Genomic DNA, 14,959 nt, shown 5'->3' on the forward strand with positions numbered 1-14,959 from the left:
TCCAATAAGGGAGGGCAAGAAAGTCAGCTCTAGCTGCTGCCATGACTAACCCACTGGGAAGGGAGGGAAGTACCTTTAAGAAAAAGTACTGTACACTCACATTTCACTGTAGCAGGGCCTCTTTTTTTTTTTTTTTTTTCTCCATTCACCAAATTGTCCCTGAAAGCAGAAGAGATATTTTGTTTATCATTTTCTATGCTGATATAAAGACAATCTGCTGTCACTGCCCAGGGGATTAGTGTCCAGAGATGGGATTATATTGTAGCCAAACAGGAATTGAATGAGGTGGATATGGGGCATCAAAAAGAGCAGTGACCCTTTTTCTGGGAAGCATCAGAGTTGTGAAGCGGGCCTCGATGAGAGCTGTGCATGGAGACTGCAACCATGGTTTGGAAGGGAAGAACTGGAGAGTCAGGGCTGGTGGTGTAAGGTGTGTATGCAGGTGCTCCCCTCTTTGCTGTCGGCTCAAGGCCCCTGCCCAGTGGAAGCTCTTGTGCTCAGCCCCATCTTCGTAATACTGGAGGAGCAGAACTGGAGCAGGGAAGCTTTTCCCCATTCTGAATCCTGGCATTCCTTAGCATGCAAGCTGGGGAAACCTGCATCAGCATCCTTTTTTTGCCTTATATCCTTCCCAAGACCCCAGAAAAAAGAAAATGTGGCACATGCATTTCAAATTCCCCATTCCTAGCAGAAGGTCCTAGCACTCACAGGTCCCTCACGGTGATTTATATGGGGGTGCTGGATGGCACCTGCTTGACAAGACCCCGTTGGAAGGGTGTGGGACCAGCATCCACAGCTCTGGTTCGCTCTGTCCAAAGGTGGCTCGGGTGATTAGAGTGATGGCCTCCTGACGTCAGATGAGATCCGTTAAAAGGTATTTATCTCAGGCTTGGGCCAAAGCTGTGGGAGAGATTAAAAGAGATTGAGGCCAAGATAATCCCCCTGCAGCATCCCACTAAAGTGGCTGCCAAAAGGCACGCCACCAAATCTTTTGCCGCCCCTGGCCCCTGCGCCCAGTTCTGTTTTCCCCATGCGGAGTTCAGCTTGCTGCCCAGAGAGGCTGTTTTCCCACGGGGAAAACGTTGTGGGTTTTCCTTTGGCAGAGCCACCATGGGTGACACTGTCCCCTCTTCTCATCTCGCCCAGGGCACAAGTGGCACACTGTCTCCAGGAAAAAGGCGATTCCTGTGGACCACGAGGTGCAGCAAGCCCTGCCCCAGTGGTTTATAATCCTAGATGGTTCTGGCTAATCTTTGCTTTATTAGTTTGCTGCTAATCTAAACAAAGGAAGTCAAACCTGCCCGTGATGATTTCTTCCCCTTCAGGAGCAGCGTGCTACTCTCTCTTTTCACCCCTCCCCATCCACCTGCTTTGCATTATGTCCCAATCCGATTTCCCCAAGTCTCTGGTGTCTGATTTAATTTGCCTGACGCTGCTCCTGGAATCAGCCCTCCCCCAGCCCCTCCCGTCCAGAGCCTTCCAGCTCCCCATGGGGAGATAAGTCCTGGGAGAGGCTGAGGAGTGGAGAGGGAGCCAGAGGCTCGCTGGCTGGACAGGGCAGCGCTGACCGGGGACTGCAAGGGGACGAGGAGCTTCTGGCCAGCAGGGAGCTGTTCTCAGCGAGGGAGGCAGGCCGTGAGTCCCATCCCGGGGGGACTGAAACCCATCTCGTGCTGCAGAGCCCGGTAAGGATGCCACCTTGTAATCTGTGAGGTTGCTTTGGTGGATCTGGTACTTGGGACCCTAGGTTTCTTGGTCTGGTGCTGTGGCGGCTATTAGAGACTTTGTACGAGAACTGGTTCCACGTGCAGGCGTCTGAAGATGAGGGAGGAAGAACATGGTGTAGAAGAAGCTGGGGCTAATGCTGAGGTATCTTTACAGCGATGGTAGGCTTCGCACTGGGATGGGGTCGCTCGTTCTCCCCTTGGCAGGTAAATTGCACCATCTTCCAGACTGGAAGAGGGGGTCAGTGCCTCCCCTGAGGGACCTGGCACTCGCCACCCACACGCAGTCCTGCGCGCCCGGTGGGCTCCTGCACGCACCTCTTTGCAGTCGGCTGCTTTTCTGGATGAAGAAGCAGCCCGCAGAAAGAGAGGAAGAGAGCAGGGTAATTTTACCCTGGCCTTTGATCTCCATGACAGGAGAAGGGGATCATCTCTGCATCCGGCTCTGCAAGGAGCCTAGGGTCACCAGGGCGAGCATGCAAGGCCAGCCAGGGGATTACACAGAGACCCAGGGATGCTGTCTGCTAATATTCAGTCTTCCCTTCTGCACCTTTCCCTTTTCTATTTTCAGCGCTCTCCCAGCATCCCACAGAGAGACCGCTCCCTCCCTAGTGTGGGGGAATCTACCCAGAGGCTAGAAAATTAGGGGGTTCAATTCCCCTTTCTTCCCACCCACTGCTTGCATCCCCCTTCCCAGGAGGAAGCGATGCAGGTGGCTCGGCAGGACGGTTCCCCAGGGTGCAGCACGGGCTCCTGCTCTAACTTTGTTCAAGGGACGTAGCTGCTGCCCTGCAAAGTCGTGGTGAGGCAGAAAAAGGCAGGAGGAGGAAGAAGGTGGAGGAGTTTGGTCTGCTGTGAGCAGGCACCCAAAGGGCTCCGGATGGGTCTGGCTGCCCACAGAAGTGCTACAGCAGGTGCCTCCAGCAAGTTTGTCAGAAAAGGCAGGAGGGAAAAGAGCTCAGTGTCGTCATCGTGTTGGAGAGCAAAAGAAATGAAACTGCTTTTTCAAAGGTACCTAACAACTTGGTTTCCACTGCTGTCTGAAGGGCCATTACTTCCAGAAAGCACGCAGAGTGCACCATTTGGTAGTCTTTACCCATAAAAACAGTCTGGGCAGCTACCATGAGCTAAGCTGCAGGTCCACAGGCAACGTGCACCCCTAAAGTCCTGATTAGGGCAGCAACACGCCTTGGCCAGGCTCCAAACTCCATTCCACTTTCCGTGTTCCTGCTGGACTCCATTCCCCCATTTCCTGCCCTAAATTTACATGACAAGCTCCTCTCCTGCACACCTGCTGTGGTCCTCCTGGGAGGCAGCTGCACTCCGCTGGGGACTAGGTAGCTCACTGAACAAATTTCATTGGGACGTGATGGGTGGAAACGACAGGTAAAGCTGGAGCTATTATTATCGTTTGTCTGTGGCTCCTTGTCCTTCTGAGGCTGAGAACAATTCCCAACTTCATTTAGATTGTTCCCTCAAAGGGATTTAAAGGTTCGGACGGAGTCCTGACCCCGAGCTGCACCTTCTCTATATTTAGCCTTTTTTATCCGTCCTTCACATCATGCCCCTGCCCTTTGATCTTCCTGCCAGCAACGAAAGCCCCTCGTCTGGTCGTGAAACTTTGCGGGGAAGGTACCTGTGAGCTGGCTCGCCCGTGCTAGTGCCAGGGTTGAGAAAAAATACACGATGGAAAGGAAAGAGACTGGTTTAAAAAAAAAAAAAAAACACAAAAAAACAAAACAGGAAACATGCATGAGGGTCTGGGGACCCAGCAGGTGCTGGGGCACATGCATGCAGCCAGCTTCAGCTGGGGCAGGAACTGTAGGAGAACGGGAGGAAAGAGAACAAGGCTCCCATCTGTGTGCAGGTCTGGGCAAACAGAAACAGAAGTCCACAAGAAGTCCAGAAGACTGGAAGGAGGGAGTGAGCAGGAAGAGGTGGCCCAGCAAGAAAAGGCATCCAACGCCGAGGGCTGCAGAGACATGGTGCTGGGGAGGCAGGATAAGTCCTGGGGAAAACAGACGGGAAGGTTTGCACCATAACGATAGAGCTGGTGTCCGCAGAGCGGCTGAAAGTCCAGGTTTGCCACTTGGTGTGCTGGAAGGCAGTGACCAGAGCTGGACACGGCGTCTGGAGTTCGTACACCGAAGCTGAGGGGCAAACACCACGTTATCTTGTGGAGCCTCCTACTGAAAGCTGCAAGGCCTTCTCCAGTATCCCCTCAGTCTGCCAGTTATCTGAGAGATGGAGTGAGGTGTCCAAACCCTTCCCAAAGAAGTGCATTCAGGTGGGTTTTGGGGGGCAGTGTTATTCATCCATGTCCAGCTTTGTCCCCTTCTGAGAGGAACCCCATCATCACCGTTGTGTCGAGACAAAAAGAAGGAAAAAACAGTGGAAAGGAGGCAGCTCAGGTGCTGATCTCTCCCTGTCCTTCAGCGTAGCTGAGGCTGGCAGCCCCAGGCCGTCTTTGTGGTACGTGCCTCCGGGCTCTGTCAGCGCAGCCCTGGGCCCCTCTCCTGCTCCCCCGCCACATGCTGGAGCCAGCTGGCCACAGCCAGTGCGGGGTAGGGAGCAGGAAAGGGGCGGCAGTGCTGTAACTCCAGTCAGGCGTGCAGGCAGCAGGTACAGTCCTTCTCCGCAAGGTATAATCTGAAATAGCCTCTCCCTGGGACAAATGCATATTTTAGGGGAGCTGGGGGAGACAGCAAAGGGAGCAGCCTGACATAGAAGAAGCGAGGCCTTCAGGCAACAGGCCGGAGGGGATGGAGACAATGTGCCTCACAGGGAGTACAAGGAGAGAGTCTGCGGGTGCTGCTGGAGTCGTCTTGGCCCTAGGGCAAAGTGCCAGTTTTAATGATTAAAAACACCTGGAGCACATCTGGACACTCACGCCTACCCAGGAGAAAGAGTGAAATAATAAAGAGCACATTTGTCTACAAGAGAGAAGACTAGAATCACTGGTGAAGTTTTAAGTACACCTAACAGAAAAGAATGAGAGAACAAAACAGAAATGCTGTGTAATCATGTAGTCTTCCTGTATCTTGAATATGAATTACAGTCCTGGTTCGTTGCCTTCACTATGCAAGCACATCATCTGTGTTCTGTAAACAACTGAAAAGGGCTTAGAGAACAACAGAGGTGATGAGATGCAACGGCTCACATGGAAGGAATGACTAAGTGTGCTCTGCAGTCTGCAAAACAGATGTATGAAGAGGACTATGACAAAGATCTATAAACTACTGTATGACACTGGGGTGAATAGAGACCAGTTATTTGCTAGTTCTTCCAACTCAAAAACTGAAAAATGCCAAGTGGGACTAGTGTCTGTTGGGAGTATCAGAACCAGGAACTTCAACACAGGGCATGCCACTAAGCTGTGGAAGTACTCACCACTGTCAAAGTTTAGTATCACTGAGGATACTACACTTTGGCAAGGGCACAAAAAGTTACTGAACAAAAGCGTAGAAGAAAAAATCCCCAGTGACTTGCATACAGTAATGCTGCCTCTAGCTTTGGAAAACAGTGAAAATCTGGGGCTAGGAAAGTAGGAGAAATACCACTTTCTGTCTGTGTTATTCTTGGATCCTTCCCTAGGCATCCACTTTTTTTTTTCCTTTTTAATTGTAAACTAGAAGGGAACACTGACAGAGGAACTCAACAGACCCCAGATTTCCATGATGGATAAAAGAACTGGTGATCTCTGCCTTGTTAATGCTTTACCTACGACAAAGGATAGGAAATTGGTCCCACAGTCACTGGGCTCCTCTCAAGTTTCCTCCTCCTGGAGCTGATATGGACAACTTGGACATGGACAGGTAGAGGATTCACGGCTTTGTAAGCCCTTACGTGGAGATGTCATAAATAAAGAAACAAGAGGGCAAGTGCAGCAGAACCTCAGCAAGAGGTTCTGGAGTTCTTCAGTTTCCCAGTGTTCATGTAAGCAGGACACAACAGAAAACGGGCCTTTGATCAGGTCCATATGACCTTCCCAAATGCAAAGGGCTTTGACCAGATACAGCACAACATCCCATCATTCGACCAAGAAATGGTTGCTCAGGCCTGGTACGTTTCCATAACTGAGCAGTCATATAAATGCCCTTTTCTACCTGACACCTTTCTCCTTTGATTTGTCTTCCCAGATTCAAGGTTGTCCCACGTGGAAGAGTCACCTCTAGCTCAGAAAGATGGGGGAAATGGAACAGATGAAGCAGGAGGCTGAGCAGCTGAAGAAGCAGATTGCGGTAATGCTGGCAACAGTCATGAAACTGCTGGCAGTGTCTATTCCTTATATCCAAGCCTCCAAGTTCCCCTCCTCAGCCTCAACTTGGAGCTGAGCTTTCTCCTTGTACATCCTTGGGGCCCTCTGCAGTTCTGCACAGACCTTTAAGTGCTAATGGAGATCTTCATAGTACAGGGGGAAGAAGGGGAGAGGAAGGGAGAGACAAGGAGACACTATAAGGGTGAGAAGGAAGTGGACACGGGCATCATGTCTGCAGGGGAGCAAAGGCCGTAATTCATCCCCAGGCCTCCTCTGTCTGGGAGACAGTGGGTGTTCTGCCAGCCTGGAGGATCCATGGAAAAATGTTGCACAGGGAACTGGGTGCTGAGCAGCTTTTGACTCACCTACCTATTGTTCGTTTGGTGCTGAGGAGCCCTGCTCACAGGCCAGGAGCCCCCTTTGCTGGGCACAGTTTAAACCCTGCAAAACCACAGTTCCTACCTCTTGCAGCCCACACTTTAAATGAGCCTTTGGGAGATGTTTCTGAACTTTACTTGCTGTTGCCTTTACCACACAGCTTTTTCCTGTTTCATGCTCTGTTGTCTCTTCTCCAGGATGCCCGGAAAGCTTGTGCAGACACAACACTTGCTCAGGTAAGGTTCGGGGCTGTTTGGCAGGCGAGTCTGCATGAGGGCAGCTAGCACCGCTCCAAGGGGGCACTCTCTCCAACCAGGAGGGAATCAGGAGGCAGGGATGTGGGGAGCAGTACAGCCCCTGTCAGCCCAAGATTAATTCTTTCCCTCCCCCTACTCTCTCCTCAGATCGTGGCCGGTGTGGAGGTTGTTGGTCGCATTCAGATGCGGACCCGAAGGACCCTGCGTGGGCACCTGGCCAAGATCTATGCCATGCACTGGTCGACGGACTCCAAGTGAGAGATGCTGCTGATCTGCTGAGTGCCCAGCACCACCTGGGAAAGAAGGCTCTGACAAGAGAAAATTTGCTAACGTGATCTTGTTCCTCTCTCACAGACTCCTGGTCAGTGCCTCACAAGACGGGAAACTGATTGTGTGGGACACGTACACAACTAACAAGGTAGGTGTCGGGTGGATGCTGCGAACTGCAGTGGGTCCTCTCGGAGCTAGTGCCCTCGCCCTGCTCTCCCAAATCCTCTGCTGCCAGAGTCCAGACACTGTTTCTTGTCCTCCCAGGTTCACGCCATCCCTTTGCGTTCTTCCTGGGTTATGACCTGTGCCTATGCCCCCTCGGGCAATTTTGTGGCCTGCGGGGGTCTTGACAACATGTGCTCCATCTACAACCTCAAGACTCGTGAAGGCAATGTCAAAGTGAGCAGAGAGCTCTCAGCCCATACAGGTGGGTGTGCTGCCTCCTGCAGCCTGGCTGCCCTCTGCTTCCAAACCTCACTCTTTTAGCCCTGTCCTGTTTCTCACACTTGCTTGCTCCCACTTTCCAGGTTACCTCTCCTGCTGCCGATTTCTCGATGACAACAACATTGTGACTAGCTCTGGAGATACCACGTGGTGAGTGTTATCTTGTGTATCTTATTGACATGAGAAATCACACTGAAAACTCACGTTGGTCCCCCAGCATACTGCGTTTTGGGAAAACTCCACCTCAGAGTGAAGTGTGACCTTAGGAGCAGCTCCTCTGTGCAGCTCCTCTGGCTCCAAGAGCTCAGGACGTGATGCCGTTTCACTCTGCAGCACCCTCCTTCCCATGAGATATAAGGATGATTTTTTTTACCTGGAGACCACACAAAGCAAATTAGGAAGCCAGATTGCTTGTGCCTCCCTTGGCAGGTGCTTCTTTTCCCTATGGAGGTCAGATCACGATGCAGGTGTGTACTGGTGAAGCAAGGACCATATCCCCAGCTCTCACAAAGCACAGTGTTTATCCCAGGACAGAAAGCATTTTAAATTTGCATGGATCCTACGTAACACCGTCCCTTTCTCAGATCCTATCCCTTACAAAAGGGACCTGTGCAGAGCCAGTGACTGAATCCTTTGGTTCCTGGTTCTCAAGTATCTCTGTGTTGTGACTGAGCAGTTCTGAGTCTTTACTCACCCCCACCCCAACCCAACACCCGCTTTGGAAGAACCTCTTGAATGAGGGTGAGTTGGAACGTGGCATTTCCATCAGAGACCAAAGCTACAAGGGATTCATTTGCCTGCCTGTAGTGCGTGAGCCCAGTGACCGTGTCCCATGCATCCTACAAGTGTGGCAGACTTTTTTTGGCTGTTTTTCTTTGGGTATCTCTTACATTCTCTCAGCATCCCCTTCAATTGTTGCAGTTATGGGAATACTGTCACACCACACACACACCCTCAGCCTTAGTCTAACTCTGCTTCGGTTAAGGTATGAACAGCAACAGCTGTGAACATATTTCCTTCTGTACATTTTCATCCATCTTCCCATGTGGTAGCCAGGTCCACGACTTCCCTCCTTTTGTTTGTGAGTCGGACAATTCTTCATCCCAGCTAATAGAGTTGTCCTGGCTCTGAGAAGTTCTCTCCTCTGCCACAGCGCGCTCTGGGACATCGAGACAGGGCAGCAGAAGACGGTGTTCCTGGGCCACACTGGAGACTGCATGAGCTTGGCGGTCTCTCCGGACTTCAAGCTGTTCATCTCTGGGGCCTGCGATGCTACTGCCAAACTGTGGGACGTGCGGGAGGGCACCTGCCGTCAGACCTTCTCAGGGCACGAGTCTGATATCAACGCCATCTGTGTACGTATGCCATCTGCATGGTGGGAGGGGAAACAAAGAAAACGGAGGGTGGGCCAGCATGAAATCGTGTCTCAGGTCAAAGCTGAAAGAGGCTGTCACAGCGGTGTGGGGAAGAAGGGTCTCAGAATGCAGCCTGAAGCAGAGGGGCTGAGTTCACTGGTGTTTGGGGGCTGGTTCTTCCCAGGCACCGGGGCACCAAAGCATCTGCCATTCTCCAAACCCTGCCCGAACACAGCTGGTACACCATCGTTTGTGGAGCACAGCACAAGTGCTGACGCAGCTTTGCTGGTAACAGCTGTTGGAAACCACAGCTCAGGCATGACCTAGGAGCCCTGACACAAGACACAAGTGAGGTAGCAGGAATACCCAATTTAGCTGAGGGTCTCAGTCAGCTTCAGCTTGTAGAGGTGGTAACTTACCATCACAGGGAGATCTTCTGAAGAGGAAGCCTTCATGTGAGACAGCAGAGAGACCTGGGGGCAAGCATCCCCAAGGATTCAAATCAGAGCACTAGAAAGAGGTGGCAGGACAAGAAGTGTATCAGTTTAATCTCTTTCTGCTCATTAAATGAGTCTGCCAGCTTCCTGCAACGTACAGCTTTTCTCACTTGCCCCCTATGGCTATCCTGCCACTTACATGTTCTTCTGCCACACCTGCTCCTGAAGATTTTTTCCCCCTCTGGGGACTGCGGGCAGGACACACCAAGGAACTGTGTATGCGGAGGCTGGGCCATGAGGTTCAGACAGCCCAGCGAGCCGGAGGCTCTCATAGCCCTGAAACTTGCCAGAGCCCATCTGAGGGATAATGGGTGGGTGCCTGCCAAGCCCCAAACTAGCAGATGGAGTTAAAAAGACAATAATCCTTCCCCACACACTGGGACATTTTGTAACAGTTCTAGCCCCTTGACCATTGGCTCTCTTAATGTGGAAAGGGTCTACTCGCTCTCAGGAGAAGCATCAGCTTCCAGCTTCAGGAGACTGAACTTTTAAGATCCATTGTCTTGTCTTACTGACAAGCCAGTCTGGCTTTCTGGTGGTTAGCAGAGGGACGGAGATGTTGAGGAAATCTGTAAGACACAGAGGGATTAAAATACGGTGTGCTCTCCTCAGTTCTTCCCTAACGGTGAAGCCATCTGCACTGGCTCAGATGATGCCACCTGCCGCCTCTTCGACCTGCGGGCCGACCAGGAGCTCATAGTTTACTCTCACGAAAGCATCATCTGCGGAATCACGTCAGTCGCCTTCTCCCGCAGCGGGCGCCTCTTGCTTGCTGGATACGACGACTTCAACTGCAACATCTGGGACTCCCTGAAAGCAGAACGTGTGGGTGAGTGGCTCCTGGAGGCCCTTCTTTCATTCTCTGCAAGGTCTCCTAGCCCTTCCAAAGCAAGGAAAAGGCCTGAAAAGGCCCTCATTTTTCTAAAAGGGACACAGCCTATACTAATCAAAGATCTGCAGTACTTCCTTGTGCTTAAAGAACACGCCGTAAGTACTACAAACCATCTTAAGAATTGTTGGCTTTAAGATTAAGCAGGTCAAGCCTTTAAAAAACATGGCTTCAAAAAGGAAATTAGTATCAATATTCCTGTTAGCTAAACTACTCTCAAGCACCATTATTTCACACTTTCTCCTAGCTTCTGCTGATTGCCTGTTCCAGCTGCTCACAGTGCCACTTGGTGGCCAGGCACCAAGCTGAGCATGGACCTGAGCTTCTGTCCATCAGCTGTGGATAGATATTCTGTGATGCTCATGCAAAAGGATACACCCAGTTACCATTTTTCTTCCAGATGTGGCTCCTAGCCTCTGCAAATTTATACCACAGCCCACCTTTTGATCTGCAACTACATCGCCATTTCTCAGTTTTGTAGGACTATTTGATAATAGCTCTAGGGTGAAGTACGTAGCAGCACTCTCTCTTGTGCTGAGGATTCAGCTAGCTGGACCAAGAACATTGCTCTTTGGTGAGATCCCAAAGTTGTACGCCATGCACAGATGTTCTTCTGCATGTTTGTTTATATTAGCCCTGTACAGATTGTTAGCCATGTTATGCAGGGACAGACAGCGTGATACACGGGGCAGTAGGTACACAGCCTGTGGTGAGCTCGGTCAAGCCCTTCACCTCTCCCAGCCCCATTTCTTCTGCTAATCTTTCTTCTTCCCCTCCTGTCAGGAATCCTGTCCGGCCACGACAACAGAGTGAGCTGCCTGGGGGTGACAGCGGATGGCATGGCTGTTGCCACTGGCTCCTGGGACAGCTTCCTCAAGATCTGGAACTGAGGATGACAGGAGAGAGGGAAAGAGCAGCGGAAGCACAGCCCATGGCAGAGAGCATCACCAGCTGAGCACAACAGAAACGCCTACTTGTCACTCCCGCTTGTCTCTACACACAGGTCACTTGTAGGGGTCTCCTAGAGTGAAAGGAAGAGAGGTCGGGGGGTGGGGAAGCAGGAGCACAGACACACTGGCTCTTCTCTCCACTTCTAAACAAGCCCAGCAGTTTCTAGCCTTTTGTAGGCTTGAAGGCTGCAAAACACAACTGTTCTTTACATCTCAGGACTTCACAATGCAGTTCAGATCCCGCGTCTTCCTTCAGAGACCTCTACCCACACTTGACACCCATCCCTCTGAGGACCCCTTATCCAACACCCATCTTTGACTTAACTACACCTAGCTTCTCCATGTGGTTGTCATGTCCCTGCAGGCAGCCCCAGAGACACATGGGGTTGGAGATTTATGGGGTTGGAGATTTGTATCATGCAGCCTCTACCAAAAAAGGTAGTAAAAATTGGGCTCATTTTCCATTGGGAAAACTTAGCTCAAGTCCTATCTATGCATAAATGGGGGAAAGGGTAGCCCTCAGACCTGCCAGAACCAGGGAATGTTATTTATTCTTATTTATTGTTTGCTTCTTGCTGTTCCTTCTCTTTTTGGCTCATCCCTGTATTGTGTGGTGACCCTGTCTAACCAGTAGCCATCAGCCACTACTTCCAAGTCTGTTCTAGACCTTTGTAACCCAGGCAAATAAAGAAAGCTGACGTAAGCACCACAGACTATGTTATTTCCAGGGTAGCAATGAGCTACTGCAAACAGAACTCTCCTCCTGTGAATACTGCCTACTGATCCTCTCCTGAGAGCATCTCATACACAGGCATTCTTCTGCCTCTAAGTCCCTGGGGAAGGCGTTCACCTATGCTCTGGCTGAGAACAGTCAATTAGTCCTGATGCTTGCAAGCCGTAGCTCCCCAGACCACTCTGTAGTACATGGACCATACCCTTCCCAGAAGTTTCAGCTCTACCATGGCTGTTATAGACAGGCAAAGCTGAGCATTAGAGCTAATGGAAGGCTGAACTATTAGTTCCTGAATCTTGGTCCGAGGATGACATGGTGCACCGGGAAAGCAGGGTGCTCCAACTTTTCTATCAAGACAGATAGAGTCACAGCAAGGGTTTATAAATTTATTTGTTACAGGCAAGAACTGTACAGTCAATACAGCCAACATACAGAGAGCCTAAGCTTGTACTGTACATAGCACATGCAAAGCTACGACAGAAGGCTCTTTCCCTTCCTCCTCCCCCCCAACACAGAGGTAAAAAGTGACAAGTCTGGAGTTCCAGTCTACTGCAGGATTCCTCACCCAGGAAGATTCTCAAAGCACAGAAGCAAATTACAGCAAGATCCTGGGAAAGGAAGTCTCTAGTTCTCCACAAAAGGACACTGTTGGTTCTCTTTGTTCAAGTCGCTCCAAGGACAGTTCCCAGCTTTGAGGTTCCTGCTCAGATCTGCTGCCGCTGTTTCCTTCTCCCCAAGGTTCTCTCCCAACACATGCCTCTTAACCTAGAGAAGGGAGAAAGTAAACAATGTGAAACACAATGGAAGGTTAGTAAGTTCTCAGTAAAACACAATCCATTTTCAGGACATTCAGCTTAGTCTGACAATGCCAGTCACTCCAGTATTTGAGAGTGATGGACTTTTTACTAGAGCATAATAAGAAAATAAAGGATGCACTGAAAGGGGTAATATTGTGGTAAAGTAGAAGATACAGACATGAACAAGTTTCTGAAGGGATCTAGGGACAAGATTGCCCCACAGAAAAATACGTGAAAAGTCACCAGGTTCTATGGGCACAGGAGGCCACAGCTCCAGCCTAGAGCCATACAGACATTTAAGGAATTATTTCAGCCCATTCTCCCTCCCACAGTACGAGGCATTAGGCTTTACCTGGCGAGGGGCAGAAGCACTGGGGGAATTATCATCTTGTAGGACACTGAAGGGAGATCGGCCATTTCCTCCAGATGTTACCATGATTTTGTTGCCAGCCTTACGTCTTGCATACTTGCTTCCTAGTGATAGAAGGAAACAAGTCAGCATGTCACAATAAAGCGGTTGGGTCCTGGATGATAAGTGCCTCCTGACATATACAAGCTAGTCTGCTTGCTTCCACAAAGAATGTTGTCCAAGAAGTAAAAAGATCAGAACGAGATAAAGGCTGAGGGATCTCTGGAGGTCACCTGGAGGTGACATTAGGAGACATTTCTTCTCAGAAAGTCATCCAGCATTGAAACAGGTGGCCCAGGGAAGTGGTAGTCACCATCTCTGGGGGTGTTCAAGGAAAGGTTGGACCTGGCACTGAGGGACGTGGTTTAGTGGGTGATATTGATGCTCAGGGGATGGCTGGACCAGATGATCTTGAAGGTCTTCTCCAACCTTAATGACTATCTGGTCCAACCCTCCTGCTCAAGCATTACCACCTAGAACAGGTTGCCCAGGACCTTGTCCAGGCAGCTTTTGAAGATCTCAAAGGAGGGAGCCTCCACAGTCTCACCAGGTAACCTGTTCCAGTGACAGAACCTCTTGTGTTTCAGTCTGTGCCCATTGCCTCTTATCCTTGCACTGAGCACCAGTGAAAAGAGCCTGGCTTCACCACCCTCTTTACACCCTCCCCTCACATATCAATTAAGATCCCTGAGCATTCCCTGCTCCGCACAGAAGAGCCCCAGCACTCTCAGACATTGCTCATATGAGATGCTCAGCAGTTTTCTGAAGCATGATCTACGTTAAAGAGACAGTCATAACACTTGGATGCGTTTCCCATCTTCTGTCCCCAGTAAATCCCCAAGGAGAATCTGCAAGGTCCCCTTGAATAAATCTCGAAAACCGCAAGCCTGCCCCAGACAGGGGAAGAACACTCCTGTACGTTTACTTTTAATTCTGACTGCAGACTAAGGACGTAACTTTTCAATTCCCGACAGAAGCCAGCGAGGTAAGAGAACAATTCCCAGAGGAGCCTCCGGCCTACCAGTTACAGAGCGGTAAGGACAGGCTGCTCGAGGAGGTTGGAGGCTGCTAAGCTGGAAGGAAGGGACAAAGGCCAAGCGTCTGCAAGGAAGCCAGCCCTGCGCGTGCTGCAGGAGATGCGCAGGGCCCTGACCCCCTCGCACCACCAGCCCCGCCCGCTCCCCCCCACAGCCCGGGGGACACCGGCACCCCCCGCCCCGCACTTACCCGTGGCCGGAGCCGTCGCTGCGGGGCGTGGGGCCCGCGGGGTGGCCTCGCAGCACCCTCCGGGCGATGGGGGCCGCTCCGCCTCTCTCCCGGGGGCTGCTGCCGGCTCCTGGCGGGGCCGTGCGGCTGCCGGCGGCTCGGTCTGGACGCCGAAGGCCTCGCTGAGCTGCTTCACGAGGCGCTCCACGCTGTCTGCGCGGGGGGAGGCGGCGGTCAGAGCCCCGCCGGGGCGCCCCCGGTGCTGGGGGCGCTGCCCCGCGGCGCGCGGCCGCACTCACCGCTCAGCGCGTCCTTCATGGGCGTGCGCGAGATGCCGGGCGTCGGCGAGCGGGGGTCCGCGGCCGGGCCGGCCGCCTCCGCTGCGGGGCCGGGCTGGGGGCTGCCGCCGGCGGGGGGGGAGCTCAGCACCTGCGGGGGGAAGCAGCGGGCGCTGAGGCGGGGCCGGCAGCGCGGGGCGGCCCGGGGAGGAGGGGAGCGGGGCCGTACCTCGATAGGGGTGCGCAGGATGCCGGCGCTGGGGGAGCGCGGGTCGCGGACGTGCTCGGGGCGCCGGCCACGGGGCGGCGCGGGGGTGGCGGGGGCGCTGCCGGAGGCGCCCATGGCGGCCCCGCGCTGCCGCCGCCCGCCGCCGCCGCCGCGATTCAAATCTCCCGCGCGCCGCCCGCCGCGCCGCCCCATTGGCCCGCGCTCCGCGCGAGGCCCCGCCCCCCGCCCGCCGGCCGCGCCCCCGCGCCCCGCCGGGATTGGCCGGAGCCGCGGCGGGCGCTCATT

At 52.5% G+C, this 14,959-nt stretch overlaps 3 protein-coding genes across 3 annotated transcripts in view; 1 reads left to right on the plus strand and 2 right to left on the minus strand.

Moving 5' to 3' along the window:
• The window catches only part of PHB2 (prohibitin 2), a 167,319-nt gene that overhangs the window by 57,673 nt on the left and 94,687 nt on the right, over window positions 1–14,959 (minus strand). The window lies entirely within an intron of this gene.
• Window positions 14–11,279, plus strand: GNB3 (G protein subunit beta 3). Its single transcript, XM_048051567.2, has 10 exons — window positions 14–1,685; window positions 5,864–5,965; window positions 6,558–6,596; window positions 6,765–6,871; window positions 6,972–7,035; window positions 7,152–7,314; window positions 7,415–7,481; window positions 8,485–8,686; window positions 9,796–10,012; window positions 10,856–11,279. The coding sequence occupies exons 2-10, from the start codon at window positions 5,909–5,911 to the stop codon at window positions 10,960–10,962; spliced, it is 1,023 nt and encodes a 340-aa protein (XP_047907524.1). The 5' UTR covers window positions 14–1,685; window positions 5,864–5,908; the 3' UTR covers window positions 10,963–11,279.
• On the minus strand, window positions 12,128–14,826 carry CDCA3 (cell division cycle associated 3). Its single transcript, XM_067004785.1, has 5 exons — window positions 14,675–14,826; window positions 14,467–14,596; window positions 14,189–14,380; window positions 12,905–13,026; window positions 12,128–12,520 (listed from the first exon to the last, which is right to left on the minus strand). Exons 1-5 carry the CDS (start codon window positions 14,786–14,788, stop codon window positions 12,380–12,382), a joined length of 699 nt encoding a protein of 232 aa, XP_066860886.1. The 5' UTR covers window positions 14,789–14,826; the 3' UTR covers window positions 12,128–12,379.

The sequence above is a fragment of the Anser cygnoides genome, chromosome 1 (genome assembly GCF_040182565.1).
Source record: "Anser cygnoides isolate HZ-2024a breed goose chromosome 1, Taihu_goose_T2T_genome, whole genome shotgun sequence".
NCBI classification, from domain to species: Eukaryota; Metazoa; Chordata; class Aves; order Anseriformes; family Anatidae; genus Anser; species Anser cygnoides.